The sequence below is a fragment of the Scardinius erythrophthalmus genome, assembly GCF_964197995.2.
Source record: "Scardinius erythrophthalmus genome assembly, chromosome: 19".
Taxonomy (NCBI): domain Eukaryota; kingdom Metazoa; phylum Chordata; class Actinopteri; order Cypriniformes; family Leuciscidae; genus Scardinius; species Scardinius erythrophthalmus.
Genome location: NC_138239.1, coordinates 32,310,703 through 32,328,916, shown reverse-complemented (window position 1 = coordinate 32,328,916; position 18,214 = coordinate 32,310,703). Strand labels below are relative to the sequence as shown.

General features: G+C 39.4%; 1 protein-coding gene across 1 annotated transcript in view; it reads left to right on the top strand.

The window, feature by feature from the left end:
• LOC308707773 (b(0,+)-type amino acid transporter 1) overlaps positions 1 to 18,214 on the top strand; it is a gene marked incomplete at both ends in the record, with an annotated part of 84,144 nt that overhangs the window by 22,808 nt on the left and 43,122 nt on the right. Inside the window, 2 exon segments of the mRNA XM_081394431.1 lie at positions 5,139 to 5,263; positions 8,603 to 8,690. Coding sequence (XP_081250557.1) covers positions 5,139 to 5,263; positions 8,603 to 8,690 — 213 coding nt within the window.

Sequence of the window (18,214 nt, the reverse complement as noted above, 5' to 3'; positions counted from 1 at the left end):
TGTGGAAATATATGAATCCGATAATCTATGGGAAAAACAATCTCAGAGTCAGTCAGAATAAAATCAAACGTTTACAATTTATTGACCAGGTAATGAAGCAATAATTCAAAATCCAATTCATAAGAATAAAATCATCAGTTAAGCATATCATAACAACAATTCAGAAATAGAGGAATTTGTAGAAATTATTTCCTGGCAACAAAAATTACACACAGCGGTTGTGTGGGAAGTCAACCTACAGACTCCCCGAACTTTATCTGCTACAGATAATTCAATATTCTTACCAAATGGTGGCATCTGTCATTATAATTAGATTTTGGTTCCCTACTGAGGGGTTCACACTGTGAGATCAGAATTTGTACTTGAATGGGTTCTTGTTTTACATACAGGAGGTATAGTCTGAATGGATGATCTTCCTGTTACATATGCAGGAGATAGTTCAAGTGTTAATTCTCAGGATGGCCATTTGTTTCATCGAGGGATCGATCAGACATACTGGCACCAGCCTTACAACTATGCAACCGTCTACTACAGTATCGCATCAGGGAGTGCATTGTAGTCTCCCTAAGGAAAAATTCGATTCATTCATTGCTACTGAAGTGAATCAATCAAAACTAACTTTAGCTGGACAATAACTTTATTCTAGAGCTGCTATAAAGCCAAAACAATCTCTGTTACTTTATTTTCCTATTATCACTGTAAAGCCGCTTTGGAACAATCTACATTGTTAAAATCTATATAAATAAAGATGACTTGACTTGACTTGACTTCAAAAATCATTCTAATATGCTGATTTGCTGCTCAATAAACATTTCTTATTATTATTATCAATATTGAAATGCTGCCTAACATTTTTGTGGAAATTGGGATACTTTTGTCTCAGATTTCTATGATGAATAGAAAGTTCAGTGAACAGCATTTATTTGTTAAATTCATTAAAGCATTTGATAAATAGAAATCTTTTGTAATATTGTAAATGTCTTCACTGTCACTTTTGATAAAGTTGATGCATCCTTGATAAATAAATTAAAGTATTATTTTCTCTCTCTTCTTTTAATCTTACAAACAATACATGTTTGAATGGTATTACTTTTTCCACAAAAATGTTAAGCAGCAAAAAATGTTTTCAACATTGATAATAATTAATAATTATAAATTAATAAATATATATAGGACTACATTCATATTTTAATTTTTATTATTATATTATATATTTACAATTATATTGCACTATTTTACAACTACCTAAAATAAAATCACTTTACTTCACAAACTAGCTAAGCTGGCTGCATTCACTGAGGTAAATTATAATCATCAAAAATAGTATACGTAATATTCACAACAATAACCGTTAAAAATACTGTCATTTGTATAACAATGGCGAAATGTATGAATACTTACACACATACGTAAACTCCTCCATCGTTAGTTATGACCGTTCTGACTGGTGATGACGTGGTGTGCGAAATGATAGTTGGGTGATCATTGCTCTCCACTTCCTGTGAAGTGATGTATCGATGTTCCCTTATTCCCTATGCCATGTGCAGTGCCCTTCGAACTGAACATGTTCGCTCCCTTCGGATTAGAATCTAACTTAAGATGGCGGAAAACCCTGTGAAGTCCACTTCGCAGTCTACTTATGGTCAAATGGAACGCACCTGTTGATTGTTTGAGCATGTGACTGCGCGTTTCTCCTTGTTTTCTATTGTTATGCGCAGCATATTTCCCGCGCGCACAAACACAGCCACAGACAGTGAATTGTTTGTTCGGTTAGCGAAGAAGAGCATGATGTATTTTGTATAAAGTTTTTTTTTTTGTTATTAACTGCTTTGAGAACTGGAAATGCACAATTCATGCATACAAATCTGTAAATATTAATAAATACAGATGATGATTAAATTAGACCAATGCAAAAAACATAATTCGTGCCTGCATTTATTAAGACAAACCTAGTAAAAACGAATGCAGTATATACACTGACTTGGCAGCTCTGTGAAATGTAATACAACATACTGTCTAAATGCATTAAAATTAAAAGTGTGAGGTGAAATTCTTGCATAGACATAGGTAAATGGGTTTGTCTATTAGCCTGAAATATATATATATTTTTTTTAATTCAGATCTTGTGCTTCCTCACATTGGAGTCCCGAGTTCATGTATAAAGTTTGGTTTCGATACGTGACAGAGTTCCTGAGATATGGACGACTTCCTGTTTGGCGACTATGCCGCCGATTTCGTTTGGCTGTGACGGGCAAACGCTTCCAAAAATCAAAAATCCTTCTAGTAACTTTTGTGAGGCTTGGTCCAAGGATCATGTACGTCCAGTTTCGTGAAGTTCGGACCAAATTTGTGACCTGTGAAACTTTAGTTTAGCTTTCTGTTCAATCCAATATGGCGGACAAACGACATGGACTCGTGATGTCATCTTCGCGAGCAACTTACACCGGTACTGACCGGACGTTTTAAAGTTGGAACGGTGTCTCTGTCTCAAAGGGCCTAGGCGCAGGAGCTGGCCAAAATTTTTCTCCCGGGAAGAAGAAGAAGAAGAAGAAAAAAAGAAGGAAGAAGGAAGAAGGAAGAAGGAAGAAGGAAGAAGGAAGAAGGAAGAAGGAAGAAGGAAGAAGGAAGAAGGAAGAAGGAAGAAGGAAGAAGAAGCTTTCAGCAAGCACACTTAATTACCCACCCAATGTTGTTTAATTAGTTTTGTTCCAATGTAATTTTCATTTTAAAGTAATCACACAAACACAAAGTTGTTGTAAATGCAGTTATCATTTATTCCAATGCAAAAAATTACTGAGCAACACTGTTGCATCTAATTCTCAATAGCTCCTCAAATGTTTTTTTCATTGAGTCTGCACCGTTCTGGTCTGAATATCTTTCCTGCAACACTAAAGATTCTCTCAACAGGTGCAGAGTGAAGTTGCAAGGGACTTCTGAAACTTAAAAAGTCCAGTGTTGCCCATCAAATTGTGCTTTCAAACAAATATCCACCTCAAATTGTTTAGCAACCATTTTAAATACTTGGTTAAAGTAAAGCATTCTGGGAAATGGAGTCATGTTCCATCATGTTCCACAAAATTACAATTACAATAAATCAAACTTAATTATTTGTTCTGTGAATAGAGCTTTTAACATTCATTGCTGGGGGAAAACATATCCTTTTAATGTAATCTGTACAAGTAGTTCAAACTAATATCATTTATAATGCAATCATATCTGACATAAACTGTAAAGCTTCATTGTTAAACACTTCACTTAAAATATGTATATGAATTTCTTTGAATTTTTATTGAATTGCAATTCTGCTTCCTTTAATTCAAATTCGAATTGTAATTCTAGATCCTGCTTTTGACATCAATTCAAATTCAATTCAAATTCAAGAATTGAATTGGAATTAAGGAGTCATTCTCAATTCAATTCTGAATTGTGCACAAGCCTGTTCACCAGGCCCACCTATTGATGAAGTTTTGTATCCGCCACCCTCTAAGGCTGCATCGAAAGGTAACTTCGCGTCTGATGCCATTTTGGATCCACAGATATAAACAAACTGCTTCGGTGTTGTGTGCAGGTGCGCTAATTTTCCCATCATCAGTTTGTTTTTATAAATCACAAATTATGCGTTGGAAGTGGCGGAAGTATCCTCTTTTAGGGCCTATTTTGTGCATACGCAACAGTTATAAATGAGGCCCCAGGGACTTTCTGTAAGCACAGGCTCAGATTAAACAGGTACATGTATGTGAAAAAACCACACAACTGTGTAGAGCAGGTCATCAGCAGTCTAGGCCTAATACCGTCCGGTCCCACTGCTTCCCCCTGCTTCAGTCCCCTCATAACCTGAGATGGATGGAGAATAATAGGCGGAGCTACTGGTGAATGGAGGATGGAGGAGGGAGGAGGGAGGAGGGAGGAGGGAAGGAGAGAGGACTTTGGGGAGATGATGTCATGGATGTGATGGTGGGGAGGTGATGTCAGTTAGTCAATAGTGAGAATTGGACCCTAATCTAAAGTGTGACCACAAATGAATTTAAACTCTTAAGGGTTAAAATGTAAATTTAGACTTCAATTTGTACAATACAGATCAATTTGTTAAAATGCATGACGGCAGACAGATTAATTCACTAATATCTTTGTATTTCACTTATCTTTGCATCGATTGGACACATCAAAATTCTTTTGATAACTTTGGTTTGTGCAAAGATGTCTGCTCAAGGTCGGACAAAGAGTCTTTGAAAAGTATTTTTTCAGAAAATCTAAAATAGCTATACAAATTTATAGACAGAATAGGGTTGGGTTAGAATTCAAAAAACGTTTCTGTGTGACAGTAGTGATGCAGGGACCATCCTGCCAAGATTGGAGTGTTGTCGATTTATGGTCTCTGACACCCTTTTAAAGCAGATAAACAAAGACGAAGAAAATCAGTGCAAACACAACTGGGCCCCAGGACCTTTTGAGCTTGGACCCATAAATATATAAATAAATCTTAAATGTATGCCGCCTCTATTATTTTTTTTAAAATGATGATTGGTTTGAAAAAGAAGTCACCCTTCTAAACTGGTTTTATATGGTTTCTAGCCAGACCAATGATAGAATTTATGGTCCCACTTTTGCTGATGATCCAGTTTTATCTGTTAAAAAAAAAGTATTCATTTTGTATTCATCATATATAAATATAATAAATATTTGTACTGTATATTTACATTAATTTGGGTTATTGCATCTGAACAGCCTTGTATCTATGCACCACCACAAATATGCAAAACATTTGGGGATAGTTCATACAAAAATCTAAATTCTGTCATAATTTACTTACCCTCAAGTTGTTCCAAATCTGTATGAATTTATTTCTTCTGCTGAACACAAAAGAAGATATTTTGAAGAATGTCAGTAACCAAACAGTTGATAGGCCTCACTGACTTCCATAGAATGGTGAAAAGTCAGTGGGGCCCATCAACTGTTTTGTTACTGAAATTCTTCAAAACATCTTCTTTTGTGTTCAGCAGAAGAAAGAAATTCACAGTTTTGGAAGAACTTGAGGGTGAGTAAATGATGCCAGAATTTAAATCTTTGAGTGAACTAGCCCTTTAAACTATAACCACTGTTCTTGAACAGTATTATCAAAAGTGTTCCCTTTCTTTCAGCCTGACATCCTGGCCATGGCTCACATGCACAGGCGTACTCCATCTCCAGCTCTCATTTTCAACACAATCATTTCTCTTATTGTTCTTATTCCGGGAGACTTCCAGGCCATAGTCAACTTCTCCAGGTATAGTGCCTGATTTTGCATAACACCAATTTACCCATGGATAAAGATTATTTAACATAGGAATAGCAGTTGGAATGAATTAATTACTAAACCTCCTTGTCCTCCCCCCAGTCGTTCTGTATCTGTGGTCTGATGGGAGGACAACAAACTCTTTGTGCAGCAAAGTTTAATTTATTAACCACTGTACCCAGATATCTATATTAATCTACAAGCTCAGTGTCCTTTCCATGAATGACAGTAAGAGAGATAGAAATGGCAGACTTTCCAAAGTCTATAATCTTGCGGGGTGGTCTCACTTTAAATGAGACCACCCCGCAAGATTACTGTTAAAAACATGAACCTCATCTGAAAGGCAAAGGGAGTGGTGTTGCTGTAATTTATTGTAATATTTTCATGAATTACTAAGAAGTCTAGTTTCAAATATAATTCTTTTGAAGTGTTGGTGCTTAGTATAGCAATATATAATGTAAATGATAAATCACGTTTGAGATTTGTGCTGGCTACTGTATACAGGCCACCAGGGCACCATACATACTTTATCAAAGAATTTGCTGACTTTCTATCAGAGTTAGTACTGGCTGCAGATAAAGTCTGTTGGTGATTTTAATATACATGTAGATATGGAAAAGATGCATTGGGACTGGCATTTCAAGACACTTTTAACTCTATTGGAGTTAGACAACATGTGTTAGGACCTACTCATTGTCGTAATCATACCCTAGATCTAATTTTTATCACACGGAATCAGTGTTGATGCCATTGAAATTCTGCAGCAGAGCGATGACATCTCAGATCATTATCTAGTCTTGTGTAAACTTCATTTAGCTAAGGCTGCAAAGCCGACTCCGTGTTACAAATATGTTAGACCTATCACTTCTGCCACTAAAGATTGCTTTATTAATAATCTTCCTGATCAGTTTCATCATCTCAGCGTCCCAGATAGCTTAGAAGAATTCGATATTGCGACAGAAACTTTTAACTCTCTCTTTTCCAGCACTTTAGACACAGTTGCTCTGTTGCACTTAAAGAAGATTAAAGAAAATAGTCCAACGCCGTGTTACAACGAGCACACTCTGGCCCTTAAGAGAGCAGCCAGAAAAATGGAGCGCAACTGGAAGAAAACATAACTAGAGCTATTTCGCATTTCATGGAAAGAGAGCTTGATTGCTTACAGAGAGGCTTTAAAAGCTGCTAGATCTGCTTATTTTTCAACCCAATTAGAAGAAAATAAACAAAACCCTAGGTATTTATTTGAAACAGTGGCTAAACTATCGAAAAATAAAGCTTCAAGCCCAGAAGTTTCCAAGCAGCACAGCAGTAATGACTTATATCAGGGAGAAAATTATAACTATGCAACCGTCTACTACAGTATCGCATCAGGCAGTGCATTGTAGTGTCCCTAAGGAAAAATTTGATTCATTCATTGCTATAGAAGAGGAAGAATTTGTTAAACTCGTTAAATCATCTAAATCGACAACATGTATGTTAGACCCTATACCGACTAAGCTACTGAAAGAGATGCTTCCAGAGGTCATAGATGCTTTTCTTAACATCATTAATTCATCTTTGTCATTAGGATACTTTCCAAAAACTTTTAAGCTGGCTATGATTAAACCACTTGTTAAAAAAACGCAACTTGATCGTCAGTGGTGGAGGAATACTGAATCTCAGTACTTGAGTAAAAGTACAAATAACCAGAGACATATTTACTTTAGTAAAAGTAAAAGAACCACAATGAAAACCTTACTTAAGTAAAAAGTAAAAAGTACCTGATTTTAAATGTACTTTAAGTATTAAAAGTAAAAGTACTTGCGTAACAATTTATTATCTTAATGTCTATATTCTAATAATTAGGGCTGTAACAATATGCAATATGAAACCGAAATCGCGACACTCGGATCCACGAACCTGTGTCGCGGTGTGAGTGTGAGAAGGCAGAATCGCGACACACCCCTTATTTGAAGTTAACATTATACAATACGTAGACCTGGATAAATTCTTTAAAATTGGGCAATCCCAGCGTTATGAACGTGACAATTGCAGTAAAAACTTGAAATGTAAATTCTCAGAAAATGCATTTAATACCAATTGAAAACCAGTTGGATTTATATATCCATACTCCCCATACTCCCTTAATAAAGAAGTCCAGACATTAGAAAAATATTAGTCTACTACAGACACATGCGTTTTATATTTAATATGAGGGAAATATAAATCCGTAACGGACATGACACAAAAAAAACCTTTAACTTTTAGGTGGCAAAATATTTTTTTAGTAATTTTGTGAATTTCACTGCGCAAACCAAAAGTAATATAGGCTACCCACCGGATGAAGAAGGGTTGGCTCTCAACAGAACATAAAATGTTCACATTTATGAGGAAAAAACAATGTTACGGACGGGTCAGTTCTCCGTTACGCACGTGAGCGCTCTGAAAGCGGCACTAAAATACTGCATTAAAACGTTCACAGAGACCTCAAACAGAAAATGTGCATTTCTCTCTGGCGCGTTCACTGCAAAGATCGCGCGTCAGCCTCGTCAACTTCATCCTTGCTGCTGACACTGACACAGCAGGAAACACTTGTTTATTAATAAACAATTAAAATGTCTCCTTGTTATATTTTACATATTCATAATCATTACTTTTGCCGGTTCTTTGTGACAGCTTTTAGGTGCTTTATTGGCAGCGCCACAGTTAGCCTACATGTTACATGAACGCGTCAGCACCGAAAACATGGAGATTTTTTTTCAATCCCTGTTTTGGCGAGGGGAAAAACAGATCCGAAAATGTAACGAAACGTTGTAGTAATGTAGTGGAGTAGAAAGTATAATAATTGCTGCAAAAAGTAACGAAGTAAAAGTCAAAAGTATGCCCTATTGATTCTACTTAAGTAAAGTACAGATAGGCTACGTGAAAAATGTACTTAAGTAAAGTAACAAAGTATTTTTACTTCCTTACATTCCACCACTGTTGATCGTACAGAATTAGTCAATTACAGGCTGATCTCGAATCTACCTTTTCTGTCAAAGATACTAGAAAAGGCGGTATCCTCACAACTTATTTGTGGCATTGGACAGTTTCTTTCTGTTAGTCCACCAAGATCCAATCAAAATGTAGCAAACTTTTGTCCACTGTTATGGACAGAGAGGGGCCTGGCCATAAACTGTCCCCTGGAATGTGCTGTTCACCACACCAGTGATCACACGCTCCTGATCACATGCACTTAAGCATTTTCTGAAGTTTATTGGAGAATTTTTATTTTGGGCCATGGTAATCAGAATTTCTTTTTAGCAAAATTTGCCCAAAAATGTTTCTGACATTTTTCCATTTGTTTTCTAGCTTTACTGCCTGGATCTTCTATGGGATGACAGTATCAGGTCTGCTGTATTTAAAAATCAAGAAACCTGACCTTCCCCGGAAAATTAAGGTAAGAACACACATTCATGATCCATTCATAACCCATTCATTCATTCATTGCAAATGTGTATTATTGCATTTACCCTTGTGGGAAATTAAACTATCTCTCATAGAGCCAACTGATTTCCTTTTTTGTATATTAATACTAGACAGAATATTTGGGGATATTTAATTTAATTAATCAATAAACAATACTATTGATCAGCATTACCAAACGTGGACGTTTTCCACTAGAAACAAACATTGATGTATTATTTTAATTTAATACTGTGAAGCTGCTTTGATGCAATCTGTATTGTGAAAAGCGCTATATAAATAAACTTGATTGATAAAGAACATTATGATTATCCTTCGCTACACTGCTCAGCCACATGTAGTCCATACACAGCAAAAACTCCAATGTTAACTCTCCTGGGAGTTTATTTGACTCCACACTCAAGAGTGTTAAAGTGTTAAAATATGAGTGTTAAATGAACACTGAAGCAGTGTTGAAGTTAATGAGATAATTAAGTGATTAATTGAGTGATGATTGACCATTATTGAAGACATCTGATGTTAACAAGCAGAATCACTGAAGGAGAAAATCTAAACTTTTAAGTCACCATTATGGTGGTCAGTATTTGCTTTAGTTTGTGCTCTTGACCCTTAAACTATTAACATTAGATTTTGTTTGGCTGCTGTAATTGATTTATAACTGCCAGATAAACAAAGAGAAAGGGTGATCAGCTGGTGTTATGTTTTGACATAATCATCATTTAACCTGTATCACTCATTTAGAGCCTCATTTCTGACTTAAATTTATATTGTTGATTACAGCATTGATTACTGTGGTTCAACAGCATAAGATACAGAATGTTCAATATATTCCAGGATAAAAAAAATAAATAAAAAAAAAATAAAAAAAAGGCACACACAGACATCAAAAATCAGTGTATGCATCTCACCAATGGTGACAAACAGAATATTCAATTAGGAAAAAGAAATTACTATTCAGATCATAATTTATTCATTCCGCAATGCATGATGGGAGCCATTAATGAGTTTTGATTGGTGGCATCCAGAATGCACTGCAACATGCTTTATTATTGTCACCATTGTTAAGATTCACAGGCTGATTCTTGATGTCTGTGTGTTTAACTAGATGTACCGCATCGCGGTACAAAATATGACCGCCGCTCAGGCCTGCACTGGCTTTCCACAAAAATAAATGACGTGGAGTAATTTGGCTGTATTGCGTGTTTATGTATATACCTAAAAAAAGTAGTAGTATGTGCATGTCTGTCTGTGTGTGTGTGTGTGTGTGTGTGTGTGTGTGTGTGTGTGTGTGTTTGTGTATGTGCATGTCTGTCTGTGTGTGTGTGTGTGTGTGTGTGTGTGTGTGTGTGTGTATGTGTGTGTGTTTGTGTATGTGTGTGTCTGTGTGTGTGTGTGTGTGTGTGTGTGTGTGTCTGTGCGTGTATGTATGTGTGCGTACATGTGTGCGCGTGTGTGTTTGTGTGTGTGTGTCTGTGCATGTGGATTTGTATGTGTGTGTATGGGTGTGTGTCTGTGCGTGTGGATGTCAGTGTGTGTGCATGCTTGCGTTTGTTTGTATTCCTGCATGTGTGTGTGTGACAGTATCATCCTAAACCAGCAACCCTTCGCTCAACAGCACCATCTACAGGCCGATGAGTGTACAGTCACTAAATGTGCACATAAATGAATTTATTTTATACCCCCCCATGGATGAAATTCTACGAAACTTAGCAGAGGATACCCCCAGAGGATGTCAAGTTAATCATACACATGAAATATGGTGCAGTTCTGAACATCTCCACTGAAGATAGGGGCGATTAAAGCAGAATAATATTGCATTTTCATTTTTTATGGGATGGGCGCAAATCACAAATGAGTGATTATGGGCTAGGTTGATGTGGGCCCTTAAGAGCAACATACCATAAAAATTTCTTCATCCTCGGTGCCACGGTTCAGGTAGTTATTTATGAAAAACTGCATTTTTTTGGGTTTGGGGGGGCCCAGCGCGGGGGGGGGAGTGGCCCCCGGGGACCAAACGAAATTTTTCCGTAGAAGTGTAGTGGGGCTACATGCCCACCAAATTTCATGTTCCCCGGTGTTTCGGTGTCCCTGGTATCGTTGACGAAAAATTTACGGGGGCCCCAGCGCGGGGGGGGAAGTGGCCCCCGGGGACCAAATGAAATTTTTCCGTAAAAGTCTAGTAGACCAACATACCATAAAAATTTCTTCATCCTCGGTGCCACGGTTCAGGTAGTTATTTAGGAAAAACTGCATTTTTTTGGGTTTGGGGGGGCCCAGCGCGGGGGGGGAGTGGCCCCCGGGGACCAAACGAAATTTTTCCGTAGAAGTCTAGTGGGGCTACATGCCCATCAAATTTCATGTTCCCCGGTGCTTCGGTGTCCCTGGTATCGTTGACGAAAAATTTACGGGGGCCCCAGCGCGGGGGGGGGAAGTGGCCCCCGGGGACCAAACGAAATTTTTCCGTAAAAGTCTAGTAGACCAACATACCATAAAAATTTCTTCATCCTCGGTGCCACGGTTCAGGTAGTTATTTAGGAAAAACTGCATTTTTTTGGGTTTGGGGGGGCCCAGCACGGGGGGGGAGTGGCCCCCGGGGACCAAACGAAATTTTTCCGTAGAAGTCTAGTGGGGCTACATGCCCACCAAATTTCATGTTCCCCGGTGCTTCGGTGTCCCTGGTATCGTTGGCGAAAAATTTACGGGGGCCCCAGCGCGGGGGGGGGGGGGGGGGGAAGTGGCCCCCGGGGACCAAACGAAATTTTTCCGTAAAAGTCTAGTAGACCAACATACCATAAAAATTTCTTCATCCTCGGTGCCACGGTTCAGGTAGTTATTTAGGAAAAACTGCATTTTTTTGGGTTTGGGGGGGCCCAGCGCGGGGGGGGAGTGGCCCCCGGGGACCAAACGAAATTTTTCCTTAGAAGTCTAGTGGGGCTACATGCCCACCAAATTTCATGTTCCCCGGTGCTTCGGTGTCCCTGGTATCGTTGACGAAAAATTTACGGGGGCCCCAGCACGGGGGGGGAAGTGGCCCCCGGGGACCAAATGAAATTTTTCCGTAAAAGTCTAGTAGACCAACATACCATAAAAATTTCTTCATCCTCGGTGCCACGGTTCAGGTAGTTATTTAGGAAAAACTGCATTTTTTGGGGTTTGGGGGGGCCCACCGCAGGGGGGAGTGGCCCCCGGGGACCAAACGAAATTTTTCCGTAGAAGTCTAGTGGGGCTACATGCCCACCAAATTTCATGTTCCCCGGTGTTTCGGTGTCCCTGGTATCGTTGACGAAAAATTTACGGGGGCCCCAGCGCGGGGGGGGAAGTGGCCCCCGGGGACCAAATGAAATTTTTCCGTAAAAGTCTAGTAGACCAACATACCATAAAAATTTCTTCATCCTCGGTGCCACGGTTCAGGTAGTTATTTAGGAAAAACTGCATTTTTTGGGGTTTGGGGGGGCCCAGCGCGGGGGGGGAGTGGCCCCCGGGGACCAAACGAAATTTTTCCGTAGAAGTCTAGTGGGGCTACATGCCCACCAAATTTCATGTTCCCCGGTGTTTCGGTGTCCCTGGTATCGTTGACGAAAAATTTACGGGGGCCCCAGCGCGGGGGGGGAAGTGGCCCCCGGGGACCAAATGAAATTTTTCCGTAAAAGTCTAGTAGACCAACATACCATAAAAATTTCTTCATCCTCGGTGCCACGGTTCAGGTAGTTATTTAGGAAAAACTGCATTTTTTGGGGTTTGGGGGGGCCCAGCGCGGGGGGGGAGTGGCCCCCGGGGACCAAACGAAATTTTTCCGTAGAAGTCTAGTGGGGCTACATGCCCACCAAATTTCATGTTCCCCGGTGCTTCGGTGTCCCTGGTATCGTTGACGAAAAATTTACGGGGGCCCCAGCGCGGGGGGGGAAGTGGCCCCCGGGGACCAAACGAAATTTTTCCGTAAAAGTCTAGTAGACCAACATACCATAAAAATTTCTTCATCCTCGGTGCCACGGTTCAGGTAGTTATTTAGGAAAAACTGCATTTTTTTGGGTTTGGGGGGGCCCAGCGCGGGGGGGGGGAGTGGCCCCCGGGGACCAAATGAAATTTTTCCGTAAAAGTCTAGTAGACCAACATACCATAAAAATTTCTTCATCCTCGGTGCCACGGTTCAGGTAGTTATTTAGGAAAAACTGCATTTTTTGGGGTTTGGGGGGGCCCAGCGCGGGGGGGGGAGTGGCCCCCGGGGACCAAACGAAATTTTTCCTTAGAAGTCTAGTGGGGCTACATGCCCACCAAATTTCATGTTCCCCGGTGCTTCGGTGTCCCTGGTATCGTTGACGAAAAATTTACGGGGCCCCAGCGCGGGGGGAGGGAGTGGCCCCCGGGGACCGAACGAAATTTTTCCGTAAAAGTCTAGTACACCAACATACCATAAAAATTTCTTCATCCTCGGTGCCACGGTTCAGGTAGTTATTTAGGAAAAACTGCATTTTTTTGGGTTTGGGGGGGCCCAGCGCGGGGGGGGAGTGGCCCCCGGGGACCAAACGAAATTTTTCCTTAGAAGTCTAGTGGGGCTACATGCCCACCAAATTTCATGTTCCCCGGTGCTTCGGTGTCCCTGGTATCGTTGACGAAAAATTCAGTAAGGTGATGGGAAAAAAAAACAAAAAAAACTTTGACAATCCCTATATGACCGCTTTCGCTAGCTACGCTAGCGGCGGTCATAAATAATAGCAGGCTTTGGCTTTTTTTGTTAAAGTTTTCTATCAGAACAACTTATAAGAAATCCTTTAGATTACATTGAAAATGTTGATAATCTTATGCTTTACAAACACATTTTGTGTTTGCTTTCACATGCTGCTTTAATCAATAAAGTAAATCTAACTCAGATATTAGGCTCTAAATGAGTCATTCAGGCCAAATAATGATTATGTCAAAACATAACCAACAACACCTGTTAATCTTTTCTTTTTGATCATCTGGTATCATAACTCTATAATCTAAAGTTATAAATGTAAGGGTCAAGAGCCCAACTAAAGCAAACAACGTTGACCACAATGGTGACTTAAAAATAGTAATTTTCTCCTTCAGAAATTCTGCTTGTCAACATCAGGCGTCTTCAATAATGGTCAATCATCACTTAATTAATCACTTAATTATCCATTATAATTAATGGAGTTTGTGTGGTCGAAAGATCATCCTAAATATCGGGTCAGAAAACAAGATGAGTTACACTCAAATGAAGTAGCATTTGGATTCATTTTAATAACATAGACAACATAAAGTCAGACTTTTCCAAGATGGCGCCGATCAGTGCAGTGATCAGTGCTCTCTGTTTTTTAGTTTGTTTGTGTTTTATGTTTTCTTCTACGTTTTAATTCATTCATGTCAGTCACTGAGGATTTATGATTCCACTACCCTGCTGCAGATTCGATCTCAAGTTGTATACTTGGCGATCAGTAATGTGAACAAGTGCGCTTTTCCTTATCACACACTGCCGCCGTATCTATGGCGTTCTCCGACTTGATGTGTGTGCTGCAGGCGTAAGCGGCGCCGGCGACGACGAGGGAGACGTGCGGGCGCTCATGTGAGGCAGAGATTTCGGCGGGGGTCTTCTGTTGAGGTGCAGTTTGTAGATGATGCTGGCAATACGGATCGGGCTGTAGATCTTTGGGGCTGGCGATGTTCTTTCTTGCTGCCCGTGTATCCAGATGGAGGTTTGTCAGTGCTGCGGTTTCGCCATGATATGAAGATTTCATCACACCGAAGAGGTGTATGCCTGAGCAACTTGAGCTGTCCTAAGACGGTAAAGTTGGGCGCTATCACAGCAGCCCCCACGGTCTTGCACACGCTACAGATGGCGCTTTTAAATGCGCGCTCGGTTCTAAATAAGACCTTTATACTTAATGATTTTATACTGCACAATGCCTTGGATTTCCTTTTTATCACTGAGACTTGGATAAATGGGGATGAGTGGAGTCCCTGTGTGGATATTTGCCCACCTGACTATATCTTAAATAATACCCCGAGGCAAATGGGTCGTGGCGGGGGTTTAGCTACTGTTAGTAAGCAGCAGTATAAATGCCACAGCTTATCGACTACATGTTATTCGAGTTTTGAGGTTCAGCTCTTAAGGCTTGAGTTTCACAAGCCTGTTTTGGCAATTGTTGTTTATCGACCTCCAAAGTACTCTCCTGCGTTCATTCAAGAATTTTCGGAGTTTTTATCCACCATGATATTATTGTCTGATCATATTTTACTTGTTGGGGATTTTAATATTCACATATGCTGCCCTGGGAAGCCTTTGGTAAAGGTTTTTTCAGACCTAATGGACTCGTTTAATTTTAAACAACATGTACTTGGGCCCACTCATGAGAAAGGACATACACTGGACCTTGTGTTCTCCTTAGGTGTAGCTGTTTGTGATGTTGTTGTAATGGATGCCTGCCTTTCAGATCATATGCCTGTCACATTTAATTTAAATATGCAATTTGTACGGGCGGAGCATCAGCCTTCTGGTTTACGCTCACGTATAATTACTCAGTCTACACCACAGGCGTTTGGTGATTCTTTTAACTCAATTTTTGAAGTATCCTGGCTGGAGTCTGCATCTACTGAGGCCGACCCTGAAGAATTACTCTCTGCCTTTAATTCGGTGTGTTCTGGAATTTTAGATTCTGTTGCCCCATATAAGCTTAGGTCTAGTAAAGTCAATTTACAGCCCTGGTTGAATGATCATACACGTACACTTAGACAGCAGTGTAGGCGAGCAGAACGGGCCTGGAAAAAGGACAAACTTACGATCTCGCAGCAGATTTTAGTAGATTCACGCAAGGGATATCAGAAGGCTGTGAAGGAGGCTAAATCAGCCTTCTTTTCAAAAATTATATTGCAGCACTCAAACTCACCAAAAACATTGTTTCAATCTATTAATAGGTATATGAACTCTCACACTGTTTCATTACCATCATCTACAGAATGTTGTGAAAAGTTTTTGAATATTTTTTCAGTAAAAGTTAATACAATCAGAGCTAGCTTTAGTGCTTTGAAGGGCTTGACAGGAGGTACTCTTAAAAGTGTTAATAATTTGGATCAATTTGATATGGTTACTACTGAGGATATTAAACTGATCGTTGACAAATTGAAACGACCCGCTGCAAGTTGGGATGTTTTGCCTTCTGACTTGTTGTCCGAGACGTTTGATTATACTGGGTCTTGTATTACTGCTATTGTCAATTGCAGTCTTTACACAGGCATTTTTCCTCATAGTTTTAAGCAGGCGGTTATTCAGCCCCTTCTTAAAAAGCCTAACCTTGATCCTTCGGATTTCAATAATTATCGGCCCATTTCTAAGCTGCCTTGTATTTCCAAAGTATTGGAAAAGGTAGTTTTAGCACAGTTAAGTTCGTATCTGGCCAATCATGAGTTGCTAGACGCTTTTCAGTCTGGTTTCAGAGTAGGACACAGTACTGAATCTGCTTTACTGCGAGTTTCAAATGACATGCTACTCATTGCAGACTCAGGGACTAGAGGAGCTTTAATTATGTTAGATCTGAGTGCAGCTTTTGATTTAATCGATCACACTATTCTTATTGATCGGTTGGAACATGTAGTGGGGCTGAGAGGGACGGTTTTAAATTGGTTCTCCTCATATCTAAAGGGACGCTCATGTTCTGTTAGGGTTGGGGATTTTTCCTCCAAGTCACTTATTTTGGAGTGTGGAGTTCCACAAGGTTCAATTTTGGGCCCTATTCTTTTTTCTTTGTTTCTTTTGCCCTTGGGCATAATTTTTAAGAAACATGGTATCTCATACCATTTATATGCAGATGACATTCAGGTATATTTACCGATCAGTGCTGGTGTCCCTAGCACTAATCAATCCTTGGTACTATGTTTACAGGAGGTTATTGCCTGGTTAGAGCAAAACGGCCTGAAGTTAAATGCCAGCAAATCGGAAGTTTTGGTTTTCGGGACAAACAATGACGACAGGGACTTAGGGGGCCTTCTTGGCTCTTGGGAAACATATGTTAAACCCAAAATAAGAAATTTAGGGGTAATTTTTGATTGTGCTCTTATGTTCGATCATCAGGTTGACTGCATTGGCTCCCTGTGAAACAGCGTATACAGTACAAGGTTTTGTTGTACGTTTATAAAGCTGTGCATGATTTGGCCCCGAAATATATTAAGGACTTGGTGCGTATGAACTCTTGCAGAGCACAAAGGTACTCCAATTGTCTTCAATTGTTTGTACCGAGAACTCGCTTAAAAACAAAAGGGGATCGAGCTTTTTCAGTTATTGGTCCTAGACAGAATTAAAAGCCACAGAATAAAGATACGTTTTAAGACGCGATTTAAAAACCACAATTGAGGATGCAGACCTTACATCAGGAGGAAGTGCATTCCACAATGCACTTCCTCCTGATGTAAGGTCTGCATCCTCAATTGTGGTTTTTAAATCGCGTCTTAAAACGTATCTTTATTCTGTGGCTTTTAATTCTTGACTTTGTCATTGTATGTCATGTATTTTATGTATTTTATTATTTTATTTTATCTTATTCTATTTTACAATCTCTTGGATGTTCAGTCCTTTGGCCTACAACGTAGCATAAAGGGCTATATAAATAAATAAGACTTGAGACTTGACTTGAGAATGTCAAATGTGTAAGGTAAAAATATCATATTGAGCAGGGTCTACTAACAACTTTTAACAACCTTATTTGTTATATGTTCTGTTTTAAGTGTGATTTGGTTAGAATTGTTTAATTTTGGATTGTTCAATATAAATGAAATGTTCAATAGCCTTTTTTATTCTTTATTTTTAAAGTTTTTTATTTTAATTTTATTTTTTTACCAAACATAATGTAAAATTTAAGGTTTAATATAATTACATTGAATAATTTAAGTGTAATATATGCATATATTTATCAATCACAGGCCAAAAATTACAAAATGTGGATTAAAAATTAAAGAAGTGGAACTAAATGAAGGCGGCGTTTTGGAGCTGAAAGAGTCAGCTCTTATTACTGAGCTGAGCCAAATGATCCGGTTCCCTATAAAGAGCCAGAATTCCTATGATTCACAATGGCCATTAAAGCGGATGTTTTAGAAAGTTTTTGTGTCATCTAGTTGTTTAGAGGAGAAAAAAATCAAAGGAACCTTTTACCCTGTGGAGCCTTTAGCCCCGTTGTACCCTAACCATTTTGAGAAAACTAAGTAAAGTGAAGGAAGTGGGGGAGAAGTAACAAATGTGTAGGATGCACAGAACAGAAAGAAGCTTTCCCGCATTTCACTCAGTGGCTTATGGAGAAAGATTCCTGTATGTTAAACACTGTGTTTGTATTTCAAGTTTCAAATAGCTATATAGGCATGGTGAAAGGAATCTTTACATTGTCAAAGCATTAATAACACTATACATACACATTTACAACATAAACACACATAGGGCCCTATTTTAACGATCTGAAACGCAAGTGTCAAAGCGCAAAGCGCAAGTAACTTTGTGGGCGGGTCTTGGCGCTG